This window comes from Anolis carolinensis, chromosome 5, assembly GCF_035594765.1.
Source record: "Anolis carolinensis isolate JA03-04 chromosome 5, rAnoCar3.1.pri, whole genome shotgun sequence".
Lineage (NCBI taxonomy): Eukaryota > Metazoa > Chordata > Lepidosauria > Squamata > Dactyloidae > Anolis > Anolis carolinensis.
Genome location: NC_085845.1, coordinates 188053702 through 188073285, shown reverse-complemented (window position 1 = coordinate 188073285; position 19584 = coordinate 188053702). Strand labels below are relative to the sequence as shown.

At 36.0% G+C, this 19584-nt stretch overlaps 1 protein-coding gene across 23 annotated transcripts in view; it reads right to left on the bottom strand.

Moving 5' to 3' along the window:
- The window catches only part of cacna1c (calcium voltage-gated channel subunit alpha1 C), a 650264-nt gene that overhangs the window by 42789 nt on the left and 587891 nt on the right, over positions 1 to 19584 (bottom strand). For all 23 annotated transcript variants that reach the window (XM_062981179.1, XM_062981177.1, XM_062981163.1 and 20 more), the window contains 8 exons: positions 18533 to 18565; positions 14341 to 14469; positions 11328 to 11393; positions 7343 to 7434; positions 6880 to 7048; positions 5293 to 5420; positions 3613 to 3709; positions 2758 to 2860 (listed from right to left, as the gene is read on the bottom strand). In XM_062981179.1, the coding sequence (XP_062837249.1) occupies positions 2758 to 2860; positions 3613 to 3709; positions 5293 to 5420; positions 6880 to 7048; positions 7343 to 7434; positions 11328 to 11393; positions 14341 to 14469; positions 18533 to 18565 (817 nt within the window). The remainder of the gene's footprint in view (positions 1 to 2757; positions 2861 to 3612; positions 3710 to 5292; positions 5421 to 6879; positions 7049 to 7342; positions 7435 to 11327; positions 11394 to 14340; positions 14470 to 18532; positions 18566 to 19584) is intronic.

Sequence of the window (19584 nt, the reverse complement as noted above, 5' to 3'; positions counted from 1 at the left end):
GCGGGCACTCTGCACATACCCTGAGGCATTTCAACCCATGCTTCTTCTTCCCCTCTGCTATTTCCCTTATTGTTCACTTATTCAGTGTTTGTTTTGGTTTCCTGTATGTTGGGTGTACATATATGTCTATCTCTCTATCAATTTATAGCTTGCTTTTTCATCTTGATTGAGCACAGAGTGGCTTATAACAGAAAAAATTCAATTTAAAATTCACAATGTTCAAATACTAACATAGAATTAAACCATTCAATTAAAATTCCATTAAAACACTTACATCCCTTAAAAACTGTTATTGAATACCCCGTCTTAAGAATTTTCTTTACATATATACACTCATATATGCCATATGTACTTGAGTATAAGCCAAGATGGGAAAGAAAGAATGGAAGAGAAGGAAAGAAAGGAAAAAAAGGAGGGAAAGAAAAACAGCTAGGTCGCTGGTTCGTTCCCCCCTTCCTACCCCAGTCTTTACTATCCCCGGCCACTCTATCCCACTTTTCTAGCTCCTTTCCCATCCCAGCCTTTCCCAGGTTCCATAAGTCATACTTAATTGAAATCAAAAACATCAGTCATCTGTCTGCAACCTGTGCAGGGAGGGAAGGGCTAATACCATCTTTTTGTTTTGTAGGAAGGAAAGGATATAAATTGCACTATGTATGTGAGCAGAGCATGATGGAAATAAGATGAGAACGTGAGTCCATTTCAGGCAAATGGTCACTGCAATCTGGGACCTTTTAAGTTTGTGGTCTCTCAATTCATGAGGAAAAAAGGAGAGCCACTTGAAGAGTCAAACCAATGGCATGAACATTTTAAAAATGCTCTACATCCAGCAATATCAAATATTCAGCCAAAATTTAATTCTTTATGTGAAAAAATAAGCACACCCACCTGATTAGTATGCAAATTTGCTTTAATCTTTAATAAATGACAAAACTATATTTATAACAAATAGTTGTTTTAAAATAAATTTTGTTATTATTTATTATCAGTAAATGTTTGATTTGTATATCTATTTTATACCCCTATATAGCCTTGGTTACATGAAAAAAATATCAGATGAAAAGGGCTCATGAGTGCAAAAAGCTTAAGAAACACTGGTCTATATAAAATGAGCAATACATCATATATTTTTAAAATATATAAATGAAAAGTTTTCATGAGATATGTTATGGCCCATACATTTCATTATTACAATTAATATATGTGTCTGTATTTCTGATAAGGGATTGGTTTAACCACAGTTTGCTAGTAACTGAATTACCATGTCACAAAAGGATACATGTCTAAAAAGTGTGTTACCAACATAAAAAGTTTGTAAAGCTCTGCACTAGAGGATCTGAGAATGAGCAATGCTGGGGTGGAGCTGGGTAAGAAATATGTATTTCTAAATGACTCCATGGCATATAAAACCAATTTAGTTGTTAGAATAAAGGTGATGAAGCTAGACATAACATGATTATAACTGATCTATAATGCAGATATAGGAGAAAAAAAAGTTAAATAATCTGATCAGCAAGAGGAAATTTGAAGAGCAGCCAAGGCATTTCAGGAAGAAGATATGTATGGCTATTTTCAAAGCCTCTGCGTATAATCTGATTATTATACAGCAAGGCCTGAGTACTTTATCATGTTATACTTTGTAGCAGTGGATAAATATTGAGTAGATCTCCATAATGAAGTAGTTGCATGAGTAATTCACTATTTTTTTATTTTGACCTTAGATGTACTACATCACTACATAACTTCTGGAATGTAGTTGGCTTTGTAAATGCAGGCTAAAATGTGAAAATCAAAGAGCACAAATCAAGCAAAAGCAACTTAAACACATCAAACATATATGTTCTGACCTGTTAACATATGTATGGGAATAAACATTTAGAAAAACGACTCAGTTCCTATCAGTCTCAAAACAATGGTCATTTTTGACCTGACTGGTTCTATGATTCATCTTCAAATACTTTAATTTTTATTTTAAATTCACAGTCTACTTAATCCACAAAAAGTAGATAACATTGTCTGGAGAACAATTCAATAGTAAAATGAATTGGCAAAAGTAAAAATATGTTCATGCAAAATATTTCCAAGATGTAAAATAAAAATCATAGAAAAATTGCAAAAACTTTCATAATCTTATTCAACTGGGGGAAACCAGTTTTTGTTTTTGTTCTTTCATGTGAGAATGAAATAAGCAGATATTCACATCTGTAGTTGAGACTCAAGGGTGTAATATATAAGTGAACTCAACATGCCTGAACTTTAACATAAAGATAACTTGTGGTTTATTGTGGATTAAATAATTAAAAATGTAGATGTTCATATTTTGTATTTTGAATGCAATTTTGACTCTTCCAATGCTGTATTTTAAAAAAGAATTTGGAAAACACACATTCTGAATTTGTCACCACCCAAGCAAATTTCCATTGAAGGAATAACTGGAAGATGGGTCGTGGGTGGATAGTGTGGGAGGGAAAGTCACACATCTTTTCTTCCATCACAGAAGGAAGTTTGCTATTCCAAAAACATTTTTCTTCTTTATGCATTTTCTCAGGATGAGCTTTGCTAGGCCAAATTATTTTTGTGGGGGGCATTTCCTATTTCCACATCACAAAACTAAGTATGCCAGCTCCACTGAGCCAAGGTAAGACAATATTTTTCAATTCAGTTAATTTGTATATTATTACTTAAGTATACTTAGACTTTAAAGAGAAGAAGGATGGATTCACTTGGTTTTGCATCTGATGACTTTAAACACCTTACCTTCTGTTTTGATCCTCAATGCTGTTCTGACCAAGGCAAATAAAGTTGCATTAAACATAACCGTCCCATCACTATTGAGTGGCATATTCATGGAGACGAGGCGCTGTGGGAGAAGGAAAACAGTACAAAGAAAAAGGGAAATATGTTATTTATTATTTATTTATTTCTATAATTTCTACCCCGCCCTTCTCATCCGAGGGGACTCAGGGCGGCTTACAAAGATGGCAATTAATGTCAATACACCAATATACAATAAAATAACATTAAAACAGTTAAAACATTTAACAGTTGGAATTAATTGTTTGATACTGAATGATCGTATCAATTTAAGGGCTAGTTCTACGATTACTATAGTATGCCTGTCTTTCCCTCAGCTATGATTTACCAGGAGATCGCAGAACTGTTCAGGATACATCAAATATACTCACCATGCTCTATTCAGAAGTGAAAGCATTGTGGCACATCACTTGTAATTATTACCCTTTTCGTTTTCTGAAGCTGATACACTTCACAGAAATGAAGGAATATGAACCCAAATCTGCTCTTAGGGTAAACTTTGTCATAAATCTGCAAGAGGTAGCATTGCTAGTGATGTGCCCAACTCTAATAAAATGGCCTTAACAACTGAAGAATTGGCGCAGTTAGCAAGCACATACTTGGCTCAAGAGACAGCTAGTTCTTAAACTCAGAATTTAAACTTAGTTAATGGTTTTCATAGAAAAGTATTTCCCAATCTAGCTGGTTAGATCTTGTCGGCTGGCAGCTCCCACCATTACCAGTCAGCATGCCTTATGGTCAGGAATAATGCCGCAAGATCTGGGAAACCATTACTGGAAACATGAACCAGTATCATACCTTGCAAGCTACTCGGTGAGGACAGAGTTTTCCAAAACCTAATGGAGGTTGTATTCGACGCAGGAGTGTCACCACATCAAGGTGTTTAATACGTCCTCTATAAGCAAATGTAAAAGGAATTTGTTACATATGCCATAGTTACCAATATGCTGTACCTAGTTATCTGACTAAAATACAATATAAAATAGAGACCTGATGCTTCTATTACTAAGGAATCAGAATACATGTGAATTCCATATTTTTTTAAAATCAGAAAGCTTTAAAAAGTTCCACATGTGTATTACTTGTGTGTGATTTGCTTTATATTATGCACAGGAGAAGAAGCAGAGTGGGACTTTATTTTCCAATTCAGGATCTATGGCTTTTTGTGAGCCTTAATTTTAGCAAAATCAAAGGCATTTCAGGTTATTCTTCCTCATCAGAATGACAAAACATATATTTATAGAAGTGAATGTGATTGTAACAGCAAACAGTAAAAGACATACAACAACCCTGTGATCCCGGCCATGAAAGCCTTCGACAACACAGTAAAAGATGTGTTAAATCTAATTTAGCTTCACACTTTCTTATACATCAGTAAGAAAAATAATACATTGGAGATCTTTTAAATTATGGTTGTTCAATCAACAATATCTACAATAAATAAAAATAAAAATGATTATTATAAAATTAAAAGGTGCTTCTGTAAGCAGTATAAAAATACATTTGTGTAAATGTCTCAAAAATATAAATCAATAAGCACAGAGAAAGATGTTTTGGAAAAAAAGAAGCTGGATTCCTTCACTAAGATTAAAAAGATGAACTTTAGTATGTCTCTTTATGCAACAAAGCTGTGAGGATGCAGGTACTTCTTATTGGAACAAGAAGATATATAATCTTGGCTTCTTCTTGCTAACAGTAACCATGTAATGATGGTCTTACAAGGACTACACTGGCTTTCAATTTGCTTCCAAGTCCAATTCAAGGCACTAGTGTTGATATACAAAGCCTTACACAATTAGGGGCTAGGATATCTGAAAGACCGCCTCCCACATGAGCCTGCCAGAAATTTGAAATCTTTAGAAGGGGTCCTGTTATGTACCCCAAAGATTTATGAAGTTAGGTTTTGTGAGTACATATAACAGAGCTTTCTCTGTAGGAAGTTTTGATATTCCCCGACAGATACCACAAAGAGGAACAAGTTGGATAACTGTAACTGTGTTTTTTTTTTTAGTGGTCATCTGGGAATTCACCCAACTTGCCTTCCTCCCTTCTTCATGCTATCCCTTTTTTTCAGGTCTTCCAATGGTAGACTTGGACATTGATTGTGCAAGAATGCACCGTGATGTGTGTGTGGGCAAGGTGGTATGTTACCATCAAAATGCAACTCTAGAAGTTTCCAATGATCACAGCTAATATAAGGAGAACTGTTAGGCCTGAGGAAATATTAATGCAAAATACTGCTGAAATTCAATACCTCTATAGTTTTTTAAAACAAAAGAAAGTTTCTGAGTCTGCCCAGTAACTGCTCTGTAATGAGAATATTTATCAAAATGTATTAAATTGATGTTCTCAGACAAAAGAGGGTGTCTTGGTTATTATTATTAGCTGTAACTATATTGCAGCATTGGTATTAGGAGGAAAAACTTTTGCAAGAACAAATAGTATAATTCTTATTTGTAAAACACGATGGAGACTTACTTAGCTTCAGGATCATACTCTGCCCAAATCCTTTTAAATTCATCCAGATGATGGGGGCCCAGAATTGACCAATCCCTTGTTAAGTAATCAAAATTATCCATGATAACAGCTACAAAAAGGTTAATGATCTGCAGAGAACAGAAACAAGGAGAAAATGTTGCATGCATTGATGGCACTAAATTAATACTAATACCATCAATAGGAGAATTATTCATGTTTTATTTTACCTTTTACTTTACTGAAAAATGATATCGCGTAATCATCTTGGAAGAGAAAGATATACTACTGTATGTGCATAATAACTGTGATATCAAATTGACATGTTTTGTACTGCAACTATGCAGCATGAATATTGTATAGTAGAGTCTCACTTATCCAACATAAACAGGCTGGCAGAACGTTGGATAAGTGAATATGTTGGATAATAAGGAGGGATTAAGGAAAAGCCTATTAAACATCAAATTAGGTTATGATTTTACAAATTAAGCACCAAAACATCATGTTAGACAACAAATTTGACAGAAAAAGTAGTTCAATATGCAGTAATGCTATGTAGTAATTACTGTATTTATGAATTTAGCACCAAAATATCAAGATGTTTTGAAAACATTGACTACAAAAATGCATTGGATAATCCAGAACGTTGGATAAGCGAGTGTTGGATAAGTGAGATTCTACTGTATATTATATTCTCTCTTGAGAGGGCAGCTAGTTACAGTATAACAATATCTGGAGGGCCACACGATGTAAACTAAGGGATCCTTCAATTATTTCTTGTTCATAAATTATCTAGTTTTGAGGCACTCAGTGAGGTGAATTTGATTTCTGTCAGTGCAGAATTATTTATGGCTACAACGAAAGGATTGTGAAGAGCTTCAAAAGGATCTGCAAATTGAACAAATGAGCACTACCTCTTTAGCAAATGAGTATCCACTGTAAATCTTGTGGCAGCTTCCTGCAGAATTCTGTGGTTTGTAGTTTAGTGAATCCCCTCCCTAAACTATAAACCCCAGAATTCTGGAGGATGCAGCCACAGCATTTAGAGTGGACAGATAGTCTAGTGTGACGAGGTTCTCAAGTATAAGCAAGTGAAAGGTTATGCAGATTTGAGCACCCCCTCTTAGTTTTTCAATGTTATCCCGTTACTGATCAAGAAAGAGATAGTGATTGTGCTGAATAGTTCAATACCAATCTAGTGTATGGCTGCTGTAACAAAGACCCATTTCACGCTGGACGTAATTATGAAAGAAATGGAGAATATAGCTGCCAATACCATACTGCCCCTACTGAAATTTATGGTGTGAACACACTTGAGCACTTTGTATAGTTCTGGTTACTGCAATTAGGAAAGGATATCATAAGAGCTGGAAAAAGTTCAGAAAAGGGCAATTGGAATAATCAAGGGCCTAGAGCAGTTCCTCTATTGAAAAAGGTTATAATATATTCAGAGTATTAAAAGAGATTATGTTCCCAGATGGTCTGCCAGTCAGCACTTCTAATACGGAGCTAGACAGACAAATGCCAGAAGTGGCTTCTTATGTCACTAAGATAAAGCACAGTAATTAGAAACTACCAATAGATACTCACTAAGAAGGCACAAAGCATATAAAAGCTGATGAAATAAAAAACAGCAAAGCTGCTTCCGCAGGAATGTTCGCCTTCAACAGAGTTGTTGGGTTCAAAAGAGTCCATGTCACATTTCTTCTCTGGGAGACATGCCAACATGATTTCTTGCCAAGCTTCACCCGTTGCACATCTATTGAAAAGGTGGTAGTGGGAAGAAGGCAAGTTCATCATTACAAATGAATGGGTCTAAAACACCTCAACCAGTAACTTCTGTTTCACCACCTGACAGGATCTATGCTCATTGTAGGCCTGCAACAAGGCATAGTTTTCTATATTGACAATAAATCTATTCTTTAGTTGGCCCAGGTATAGGAGTTAGGAAAGGGGGAGCATTTCCCCAGGAGACATAATGTATCTTCTATTAGGCAAATAGTAAATAATTTTCTAAAAATAAAGTTGAAAGACAGAATACTTTGCAACCAACCTGAAAAGCAGCAGGACTGCCTGAGGGAAAGTTTGAAAATTGTTGTTCCGATTGATATCTGTGGTATCATCCAGGGCAATTTTACCAAACACCTAATAGTAAAAAAGAAGCTTGTAAGATTATGCTTCATGCCATCTAGTATATTGTGAAAGAGGCTATCTTCCACACATGAATAGTTCAGATACCCAAACTGAAATGTTTCACATTTCCCCTCACTATTATATAGGAATTTGACATATCCTATTTTTATTTCTAGTATATCTACTTCATAAATATCTTCACTTTAAAAGCTGTTCCAAAAATTTTCACAGTTAACCTTACTTCTTATTTGCTCACTAAAAATGTAATAGTACATTCAGTTTTGCTTCATTGTGTTTTCTCCCTCTAAATTAATGGCAATAATTAAAAACTAAAATATCTAACAAGAGTAAGAAATTTTGTTATGAATTCTGGACACTAAAACATAAGTAACATAGAAAATGGAAGTTTTTTTATGTCTGTTTCATAATATACCATTGTGTGAGTTTAGGCAAGCTAGGAAGAAATCCCTTCTTTTGACCACATAGTCCATACAGGGCTTCAGGAGCTACGTAAGAACATGGTTAAGAGTAAATGAACTGCCCACATTTAAAAGAGTTTATATTTGCTTGAGAATTCATATAGGCATAATTTTACACTATTTCTATTAATTATATGCCAAAATACATGAAACTAGCACTCTGAAACTAGCACTTATGAGGTTCTTTTTTCTATTCCAGAACTTGTTCTGCAAGTTTGGAGTGTTGTTTTCAAACATGTAAATTATTTATTTGGTCGCTCTTAGATTTTAAATTATATTATGATGAGTAACAAATGTTTAAGCTCTACTTTTAATTTCTGCAAGAATAAAGACTACATTCCATTTTTTCTGCTTCACAAGTGTTTAAATTTAATCTTATGGAAAGCAGGCTCTGTGGAACAGATGCAATCTGGATTTATCCTCAGTATTTGAAGGTACATACACACACTTAATGAAAGGTTGTACTGATGTATGAGGGTAGGAGCAAATGTACATGCTGCATCAACACCCCCAATATGTCACGTCAACTGCAGGGATGCTCAAGTTTTTATAGATATTGCACTACACTTAACTCTGAAGTTATGTATATGATATAAAGCAGGGGTGATAAAAATGTAGCACCATTGACTTCCAGGTCACTTTCTGTTGTTAAAAAATAGGCCTCTTCTGAATCTGAAATGATTCCTGGGGGTCAAACATCCCATGCCCCCTAGCTAGTGTTTGGAAGCATCAGGTAATATTTTCAGTACTGTAAGGAATTTAAAGAGTATATTAAGGCAATGAAAACACTGTTTTAGTGCTATTATTCCATTTTAACTTTCAGGGCAACATTATATACAATTCAGGGATTTGCAGTTAAGAGAGCAACATTCAGAATAAACACTATGACAATGTAATAGTAAACTTAATACTAAAATTTATTATACACTGTCCCCTCTCCCCGAAGGGTGCAATAAGGATCTAAGGATCATCAACGGAAGAAACCATTGTGTGTTTTTCTCCTGGAGAGTATTCATTCTCTATGCAACATCTGGATTCTTTATGGACAGCAACATATCTTTTATTTCTTTCCTGCAAATCTTGTGTATTACTTTTGAAGGGAAAAAAGTTTTTCCTGTGCATTGGTAGTTATTAGGTGTGTCAGGGTAGGGTGAGATACACTTATCTCATGAGCGATCATTTGGCACTCCCCTTTCAATAAACTTTTGTTTACTTTGTTAATGTGCAGGATCTATACATTCCCTGGCTGAACTTTGTACATGAACTAGGTCCAGAATATTTTGCTGGTTGTCTTGGCTGTTATTATTCTTCAGTCTGGAAATTGGCCATGCTTTTTAAAGGAAAGGAAATATAGAAATTTTCTGCAAAATTAAGCAGCAGAGCAGAAAAAACTGATTTGAAAAGGAAGATTTTCAAATTTCTTGTAGCCCTCAGGAGTTCAACAGCCCCATACTCTCCTAGTTAATAATGCTAGTCCTGGTTATTCTGAGGATTTGTATGAAGGCAGTTCAAATACTCTTTGTGACTGGCGATAGTTCTGTTTCCTGAGATGAACAATATTTGACATTATAGGTATCCACATTATAAGATTTCACTTATCTTTTAAAATTTAGACACAAAATTATGGGCAATGTTAAGTTTAAAAGTATCCCTGTGTTTTGTTGTTGCCATGTGCCTTGATGTAATTTCTGATTTACAATGATCCTAAGGTGATCCCAAGGCACTTTCTTGGAAGAATTTGTTCAAAGGGGATTTCTCCTTGACTTCCTTTAAGGCTGAGAGTGTGTGATGTGCCCAATTCAACACTCAATACATTATACTGCATTTATATTTTACTGATTTACAAACCACAGAATGTTGAAATGGCTGCAGTGTGGAAAACAATATACCTTCTGTAAGCACATTTGTTGACACTTTATCTGAACAACTTCATCTATCATATTAAATTTGTTTTTTTCTACTTGGTCACATAAGCTGGTGATACTTTACCACTATAATGCTTTTTACAACAGGAGACAATTAAGATAAATTATTCTCCATCATTTTTAAACTAGGAAACTCTTAGGTTATGTCAGTTCTAGTCCACGAAGAATGAATTACTCAGCACTGTGACAAAGAACCTTTTAAAAATATCCTGCATTCAATAGTTCAGATATCTCTGTTGACCTCTTGTTTTGAGATATATCACATTTGGCAAAACTTTACATGTCCATCTGTAGTTGACAGAATGAAAAATGAGACTTCATATAACTAAGCAGAAGGAAAAAATATATAATTATAAAAAATGTACTTTGTTTGATACAAAGTTGTCCCAAATTTCCCCAATTCTTTTTTCATTCTAGTTTGAATCAAGTTTTACATTATGTGGTTATTAAACATATGGTATATAAGTCTTCATGCAATTGGGAAAGATCTCTAGATTTACTGCTGTCAAGTCAGGTAATACTACTCCTAAATTTGTACATTAGTCTGCATTGTATCTTATATTTATCCCTGTTAAAACTCTTTTTGGTAGTATTTGCCTATAAGGTTATCTTGAATCCTGATTTTATTTTCTTAAGTATTAGCTACTTGGTGTTATCTGCACATTTGAGGAGAATAGATTTTTCATTGCTGTGGCTGTTATTGCGTCATGCCTTCAAGTTGTTTCCATCTTATGGCGACCCTAGGGTGAAACATTATAGGTTTTCTTGGCAAGATTTATTCAAAGAGGGCTTGTCTTTGCTCTTCTACAAGGCTGAGGGAATGTGCTTTGTCTAAGGTCACGTATAGTGGGTTTCCATGGCTGAGTGGGGATTCAAACTCTGGACTCCAGAGGCATAGTCCACTGCTCAGACCATTACACCATGCTGGCTCCTGTTTTTTCCTGTCAACTTCTTTCTCTATTTTGGACTACAACTCTTTTATTGCATCATTAATTCTATTTTTACCAGAGTAAACCTGGTAAAAAAGAAAGAAAGAGTGCAATAAAGCAGTGTTGTTGAAACCAGGAACAGATTTATCTCCCATCACAAAGTTGCCCTTAACATTACAGACAATTTTATTTCAAAGCTCTGATACTTACATTTCCAAATTCTAAAAGCCAATCTTTTTGGGTATAAGCAAAGCGTACCAATGCAATTTCAGGGAAAAAGTGGCCACAGCTATCAGAAATTGGGAAATACCGATTTGTTATGTAAGTTAATAAAGATGGCACTATATTTTATGTTCTCTTACCAAATGATATGCATTGGCACAGCTAATATGAATGCTACATTTTAACTGGCACAACTATGTCAGTACATCATTTTTGATATTTCTCTTTACTTACACTTTATTTCTTGTCAAAACCCTAGAGGAAAAAATATTTTTCCTGCTAGTCAATTTTTTTCCTTATACATACTGTACGTTTGGGTGACAAAGCATTCATCTTGGGAAGACACCTACCTGCATACCAATAACAGCATAGATAAAAAACAGCATCACTATTAAAAGAGCCACATAAGGGAGAGCCTGAAGAAAAACAGAAAACACAGATCATAGTCTACCACTTAATCATACAGCTTGGTTTGTAGAAAATGTGGATATGTCCATGAATCCCCATATTATTGAAAGAACCTAAGGGGAAGAGATGGAGATCAAGAGTAGCTTTTTCTGTCTATATTGTTGTACAGTAAAACACATGCATTTACATTTAAGTTTTCATTCATGTGTTGCGACACCCAAAGAGGGATCTTTCACATTCCTAGTATAGTATTTGGAATACTGGAGTCACATTAGAGAGACCCAAGTTCAAATCCCCACTCACGCTTGAAGATCTTGATTTATATTTGGGTCTGTAACTCTCTTTATCATATCATACTTCAACAGACTGTTCTAAAGAACAATGTAGGAGGGAGAGGGAAAGATGATAAAAATACAATATTTTGTCGATTATAAGATGCCCACTAATTTCAGTACCATCAACAGAAAAAGGTGGAGTGTCTTATAATAAATTGATGAAACATAGTATAATCCATCTCCTTGTCTATATTCTATGAGTAGATGAACTGCATGCATCTCATCTCCTCAGAAGTGTATGAATTTATTTTTGGACATGACAACTTATTAAATAGTGGATATATGAATGCACTTGTGCACCTTTCTTAAAAAATGTGTTGGCCAAAGCAGTCACTCTGAGAAAAAACAAGGGTTTGTTGTAATGTGTTATTTTTTCCACTAGATGCCTGTACTTATCCATCTTTGACTCTGCCACATCAACCCTTCTACCATCATCACACAAAACCACACTAGCTCAATCATTAAGTCTTGTTTTGTATGGTTTTTTCTGTCAGTAATATTACTTTCCAAAATTATGTGAAATGGTGCTTACTGTGGATAGTATCTTATAAAATTATATTTTTGTATATAGTTAAGCCTTAGAGAATGCCCAGTTTCTCCCTATCTCCAGTAAAAATGTAAACAGATATATCTTGTTGACATATCTCTGATTTCAGCATTTCTGAATGCAAAATCAGTCACATCACAACTTAATTAACATGATCTACTTTACCTAAAAATTAAGTGTGCCCACCAAAGAGGCATTCTATTTCCTAATGTTTTATTTGTTAGTAGACATTAGGGTTAAAGGTTTTGAAGTTAGGGACACAAAATAATCCTAAAATGTACGCTGTGAAGGAATAAGAACACAGAATATTTGAAACCAGCTCATGTTATTTTCAGTGTAACTATGAATTAAAACTAGGTATCTTAATTTACCCAATAAATGATGAGTTGGTGAGGGTGCCTGCCTTAACATGTTGTTACGTTAACTTATTTAGTGCCATTAATATGCACAGAGTTTTACAAGGGATAATTCCGTTGTCCAGAGCAGTCTAATAAATTATGGACTCTGGTGCCAATGGGAAATTGTGTCCAATTTTTATAACCCATTTAGACAATAAAGTTTACTATTTTCTTATTCTTACTGATTACAGAAATCATGACAAATTGTGTAATGATTGTCTGAACTGCCTTCATTCTCCTTGATAGCTGACTCCTCACTTACAGCTATTCTGCTTTTTTATGGTAGGCATGTGTCTGTGTCTGTGTGTATGCGTTTATGTACATATGTAACCCATCTTGAGCCATGAGGAGCAGCAGATAATAAATTATTATTGTTATTATTATTGTTATTATTATTATTATTATTACTATTATTATTATTGTGCCCCCGATGGCGCAATGGGTTAAACATCTGAGCTACTGAACATGCTGAACATGCTGAATCTGGGGAGCAGGGTGAGCTCCCGCTGTTAGTCCCAACCTTCTGCCAACCTAGCAGTTCAAAAACATGTAAATGTGAGTAGATCAATCGGTACCACTCTGGCAGGAAGGTAACGGCGGTCCATGCAATCATGCTGGCCACGTGACCTTGGAGGTGTCTACGGACAACGCCAGCTCTTCAGTTTAGAAATGGAGATGAGCACCAACCCTCAGAGTCGGACATGATTAGACTTAATGTCGGGGGAAACCTTACCTTTACTTATTATTATTGTAACACAAAAACAAATGCACACACATAATTAAAAATGAAGGATGGAACTGCCAATGACAGTAAGAGGCCGGGGGCAAAAAGGAAAGAGGAGAAAAATAGATTTGGCATTGTGAAGAACAGATTTAATAGCTTAGATTGAGATCAAAAATGGTTTGCTGAAGAAAAGAACTATGAGGTCATGAGTTTGGGGTTGTAAAATGAGTAGATACATTTTTCTTCTTTGGTGAGTTTGCCATCTATTAGGACATGTTTACTTTAGTCATGTTGTGATCCCAGATGGTCATTTGACCATCTTCATATATTTAGGGCTAGTATTTGCAACGTAGTTAGGTTGTCTTTAAGATAAGCTAGAAACATGAAAGTTTGGACATTTGCTTTTTGTGGACTGAAGCTAACTTCTACCAGGGCCATATATACATCTTTCCTCAGGTCAAGAAACCGACCTGAAGGAGGGAAAAAGATATTACCTTTAATATAAAACATTATTACTATGAAATGTTGCATAGCTATTTTTTATTTCTATGCATGTTTATTTATTTTATTTATTTATTTACAGTATTTATATTCTGCCCTTCTCACCCCGAAGGGGACTCAGGGCGGATCACATTATAACACACATAAGGCAAACATTCAATGCCCATAAACACATGTTTAATAGTGACAATATTGTATTAGCACTTTGCATTGAGAGTTTACACATTTTAGAAATCAGAAAATCTGTCTCACAAAACCAGCTTGTTCAATGGTACCTTTCACTCTATCCCTTATATACTTGTGCATGGAAACCAAGTCTCCAGGTTGAGAGCTATTGGGGGCTTTCTGAAGATCCCTATATAAATGTGTAATGCCAAACAGGGAGTAGAGGTGACACAAATTTCACCCATGTCCCAAGGCAAAGGCAAATAAAGAGGAATGAAGGAATACCTGGAAGGACTTGATGAAGGTCCACAGTAGCGTGCGGATGCCCTCCCCTCGGCTCAAGAGCTTCACCAGACGCATCACACGGAAGAGTCGGAAAAACGTGATTGAGATGCGAGAGTTTTCCTCTGCGTTCTGGAACCCATTGGCACAGAGGGCAGTAATTACAACAGCAGATGAGGAACACAGACCCTGGGCCACAGAAAATGCTATTTCACAGGAAGAGCTCACTGCACTGTTCCCCTGACTTACAGACAACTAATCCTCTACTAACTTTTGATGTTCAGATAGAAGAACATTGAACTTATCTGATTGTCTTCTAGGACTTCAAGATAAAGCTGTTTTTTCTTTCCTCATTTCTCAGGAATTCTTGATTATACAAAATCTTGGTACCCCTAAGTTTATTAAGAAATAATTCTTGAGAATCTTGCTGGAAATATGAGGCTCTGTTTCTCCTATTCCTATGACTAAGATCTATGAACTGACTGCTAAGCATGAGAAATCCGTTTTACTTTGGCATTACTAGGCTTGGGAATCTACTTCACAATGTTTTACATAGGTATGAATGTCTACTGCATAAACGCTCATATGTCTGAACTAAGCAAACATCTCCTACTGCTGTTTGGTCAGTTATGAAGCAGGAAGACAGAACAGCAGACTTTTAAAGCAAGCGTAGCTTGGCATAGGATAGCATAGGATAGAAAGCGTATAGAAAGTAGTTTTCAACCTGTGGGTCTCCAGGTGTTTTGGCCTACAATTCCCAGAAATCCCAGCCAGTTTACCAGCCGTTAGGATTTCTGGGAGTTGAAGGCCAAAACATCTGGGGACCCACAGGTTGAAAACCACTGGCATAGGAGGACCCTGTATAGATACTATCTTTTGGTAGGATGATCGTTAATGTGATTGCAGTTATGCGAAGCACAAATGGTCAGGTCTGAATGTATAACCTATCCATAATGAGGAGTGTGTTTAAAAATTATCAGCTGAGCATTTTATGTTTAGGTCTCTGACTAATTTAAATGAGTACATATGCCACTATGTCCTATTCTTCTCTCAAACATTGTATTTGTACAGGAAAAAGGATAAGGTATTTCCAAAGACCATCTGTTTTTGTTTTGTTTTTTGGAAACATGTTGACAGGAATTTAAACATGACTTTGTGGGAAAACAAAAAAATAATTCATGCTTAGTGGGATTCCCATGACTTGATACTTTTGATGTTGTCTCAAGATTTGAGAGTTTGGAGCTAAGCATCTAGCTAAATGAAATCCAGCAGAAACAGTTTTACTTTGCTATTATCTGAAAACTTTGGCTGAAGTGGCAAGACAAAGGTCCCCACAAAATAAACATGTCATAAAGAGTAGAATTTTGTAACTTCTAAAATTTTCCCCTACACTTTTTTCTAACATGGGACCCAAGGCAGCCCATGGCATAACAAAATAGCAATAAGCAATTAGTGTACATGATAGTAGATGCATGAATTATACTGGGAAGCCATATCATACTTTGTGTGTGTGTTTGTATGTGTAATAATAAAGTATTAGAGTTTACTTGTGTCTAAGGAAGAGCAGCAATTCCAAAGCTTGTATTTGAAAAGAGGGTCACTTTCAATAAAGCCTGTACTACAGAAAGAAAGAAAGAAAGAAAGAAAAGAAAAGAAAAGAAAAGAAAAGAAAAGAAAAGAAAAGAAAAGAAAAGAAAAGAAAAAAAGGGAGAAAGCCAATGGAGAAGGATCCAGGATCTGACAACCTCACCACTTCTTGTGTTTTTATAACTTTGTACTACATGCTCACTCATTCTAACTCTCTTGGTTATATTTCCCATGACCTTTGGGCATTTCCCACAGCATGAAGGGACAGTTATTCTGGCCTACATGCTACTGTTTAATCGTCCCTAGAGTTTTACTTACTTTAGAGTCCCACCACCATCATGACCAATCTGGCCTCTGCTGTATTAACTGCTCCATCCTTATCCCTTAGTATTCTATTTTTCTATCAAATTCTCTATGTCCTGAGATTAGGATGGCCATTCCTCATGCCAGGCCAAGCAGTTTTTAACCAAGTGGGATTGAGCCAGTTTGTCTTTGCTTATGTGAAGATATTTCTTGTCAAGCAAGCTGCTGGTGGGGCACTGGATTAATTAAGATATCAAATATTGCTGGGATTTACCAGCAAAGATCCAGGGTTCTAGTATTCTAAAATATTGTTCAGTTGTAGATTGCTATAGAAAACTACCAGATGCCACGGGAGGAAATAGCACTTTTCCTTCTTATTCTGTTTTTTCCTTGGCCATTGCAATAAAACGTAAAAGTCTGAAATTAAATAATAAAGAAGTACCTGACCAGGAAACAGTGCAGATTGCCCAACAGACACACAACACACACACAGACACCAATCTTAGCTACTCACCACTGTGTATACCAGGAGAGAACAGACCTTTTGATTTCCTGTTAAGAGCTCAGAATTAGCACTTGTACATATTTTATGAGGTGAAATCACAGAACACATATTTTCTGTTATAGCCCTGTTTTGTATTTACATAATTTTTAGAATTCATACTCACATACATTCATACTCATGATCCATGTTTTGCCTCCCTTTCATGTCTATTAGATCTGCATTACAATGGAGTGTGTTTGTTTTCAGTAGGTTTGCAGAACAAGTTAGTAGGCTTTGACTTTTTTAATATGCTCTATAGTTGATTTTGGAAATCACACTTTTGCAAAAAAAAAAAAAAAAAAGCTTGATATTCAGGGCAGACGGTTAAACTGAGATCCCAAGGATGATGTATCCAGTGTTATACACCAGTGCATTAAGCAATTATAATAGCTAATTTTATTCAATCTATTTTGAGTTGCAAAATTTTAAAAACCTACCTTTTGCAACATGATAATATTTTTTGTTTGGTTTGGTCACTCTCTATTTTACTTTTATTTTGATGAGCTGGACTTTCCTAACAAGTTCAGGCACAAAAGAAGTCTTCTTCCATAGAATCCGGATATCTTTTAATATACAAAGTACATTGAATTTTAAATATAATGTCTGAAGTGAAAAAACCTACCCAGGACATTGACTTTGGAAACAAGTCCAAAGGGCAGTGTGGACTTGTTGGGATTCCATTTTCTTCAGTGTCAGTAAACGTCTTCCACTAAGTAACAGATATTCGTATCACAGTAATGTCATTGAACCTTGATTTTTTTTCAGGATTAAAACAATGCAATATGACATTATATCATATCCACATGTATAAGGATGGTAGAATCTCTATGTGTCTGCGTTTTGAGAATTACAACAATTTACAAAAAACCAGGGGAAGTCAAAACTAGAATAAGGTGGAGGAAAATGTCAAGGAGAGATATGAATGTAATCTGCCTTTCACGTCTGATTAACTTAATGTCTGTAGTTCCTTTTTCCTTTGGAAACTGTAAATGGTTTCAGTTAATTTCAAGCCAATTCATTAACAATAATATCACAGGGTTATTACAGCCTAAAATGCAGATGCGATGAATAAGTTTCATTTGGTCATAATCAAGTAGAAGATACATGTTTCTCAGAAGGCAGGCAGGCAGGCACACAGGCTCACAGCTGGCAACTATCTTAGTCTTGGCTGTAACTCCACCCCCAGTAGTAGATTTGATAGAATGCACCAAGCAGGGCGCATAGCAAATGCAGGATTGTAAGTTGGGTGAACTGGTGACCAGAAACAAAATAGGGTTTTTTTTGTTGAGAATGCCAGTTTTGGCAAACTGGCTGCATGAAGGGAGCTGTCCAGTCTAGAGTAATGTGGGGGTCAGTCTCTAGAACCTGTTTGCATATGAATGTGGGCCTTTTAGTAATTTTAATTCATTTTGCAAGCTGATCTAATTATTCTATAGCTCATTACTTAACAAACAAGAAATCTAAAAAGGATTCCAGTTCTCTCTTGGTAAGAATTCATTAGAAGGTAGGACAACATTTAACTTGACTGAAGGAAAGCTCAAGGAGGCACAAGAAATACAGATCATGTGCAGCATAATCAACAGCTCATGTGAACACCAGACTCAACAAACGGATAGACAACATGGTGGCTTCATGCAGAGATAACTAGGCTAGGCTTGGAAACAGAAACCTGGGTGGTCAGGGTTGAGAGAAAATAAGGAGTGTACTAGGAGGTCAAGGACTGTGTCACAGAAGCTGGGAAGGGGTTCTATTAGATCTTACCATAGAGGAAGAGCATTGGGTATGTTCAGCTGGCTTTAAAGAAAGGTAGACAGAAATAAGCTGTAATAAATCTCCAATGAAGAGGCCCAGTAGGCTATGTCTTGGATAACACAAGGAACAACAAAACACCATAAGAGGGGAGGAAAGGGATAGGAGAGGTAGGAACCTGAATTACACAATAAAAACCTCAGTGATTCTATAGAATGCAATGGATCAAATTATACCATTATCAAAAAGCTGGAATTCCCCTGCTGAATACAGCAGAATGCAAATTCATACCCAAAGTTATGGCAGATATCAATTTTAATCCATTGCCAATACATAGACAATTTATGACCAGTTTTAATCCATTGCCATATATAGGTATAGACAATTTATGATCTACTGCGAAGATGCATGACAGTTGCTAGCTTGTGTTTTCTGTTGTCTTAAACATGCTCCTTTTAGACGACAAGCTTTGTGCATTTTATTTGAAATAGTCTTATTAAATGGCTGTTCAGAGTAATATAGAATCTTATCAGGAGCTTGTCCTTTCTCAGATCCATCCCCACCTCCCCATATTCCATAGCAAGGATAATATATATAAAAAACCCGGGTCATGGTGGACTGTAGTCCACACATCCCCAAAGAAGCCTGCGCTTTCTGCGGGCATTGTCTACATTTTCTCCTGGTACCTATCGGGTAAACAGGGAGACAACTCCACCCCTCCCCAAACACCTTTAAAAAGCATTTTAAAAGAAAATTACTTACAGGGCTGACATTTCCCTTCTGCTGGCACTCTCCTGACACTTCGGAATGACATGCCAGGAGAAGGGGGGGGGGAGGAAAATCGCTTATGTCCCCCCTTCTCCTGGCGCATCATTACTAAGCGCCAGGAGAGGGCCAGCAGAAAGGAAATGTTGGCCCCATACATAATTTTCTTTTTAAACGCTTTTTAAAGAGGTTTTAGGAGGGGGGTTAGAGCCTTCTCGCATTTCCTGGGTCTGATTTTGGCCGGAAAATGCGAGATGGCTGTGCAGACAGCTCCTTCAGAAGTCCCAGGACTTCTGATT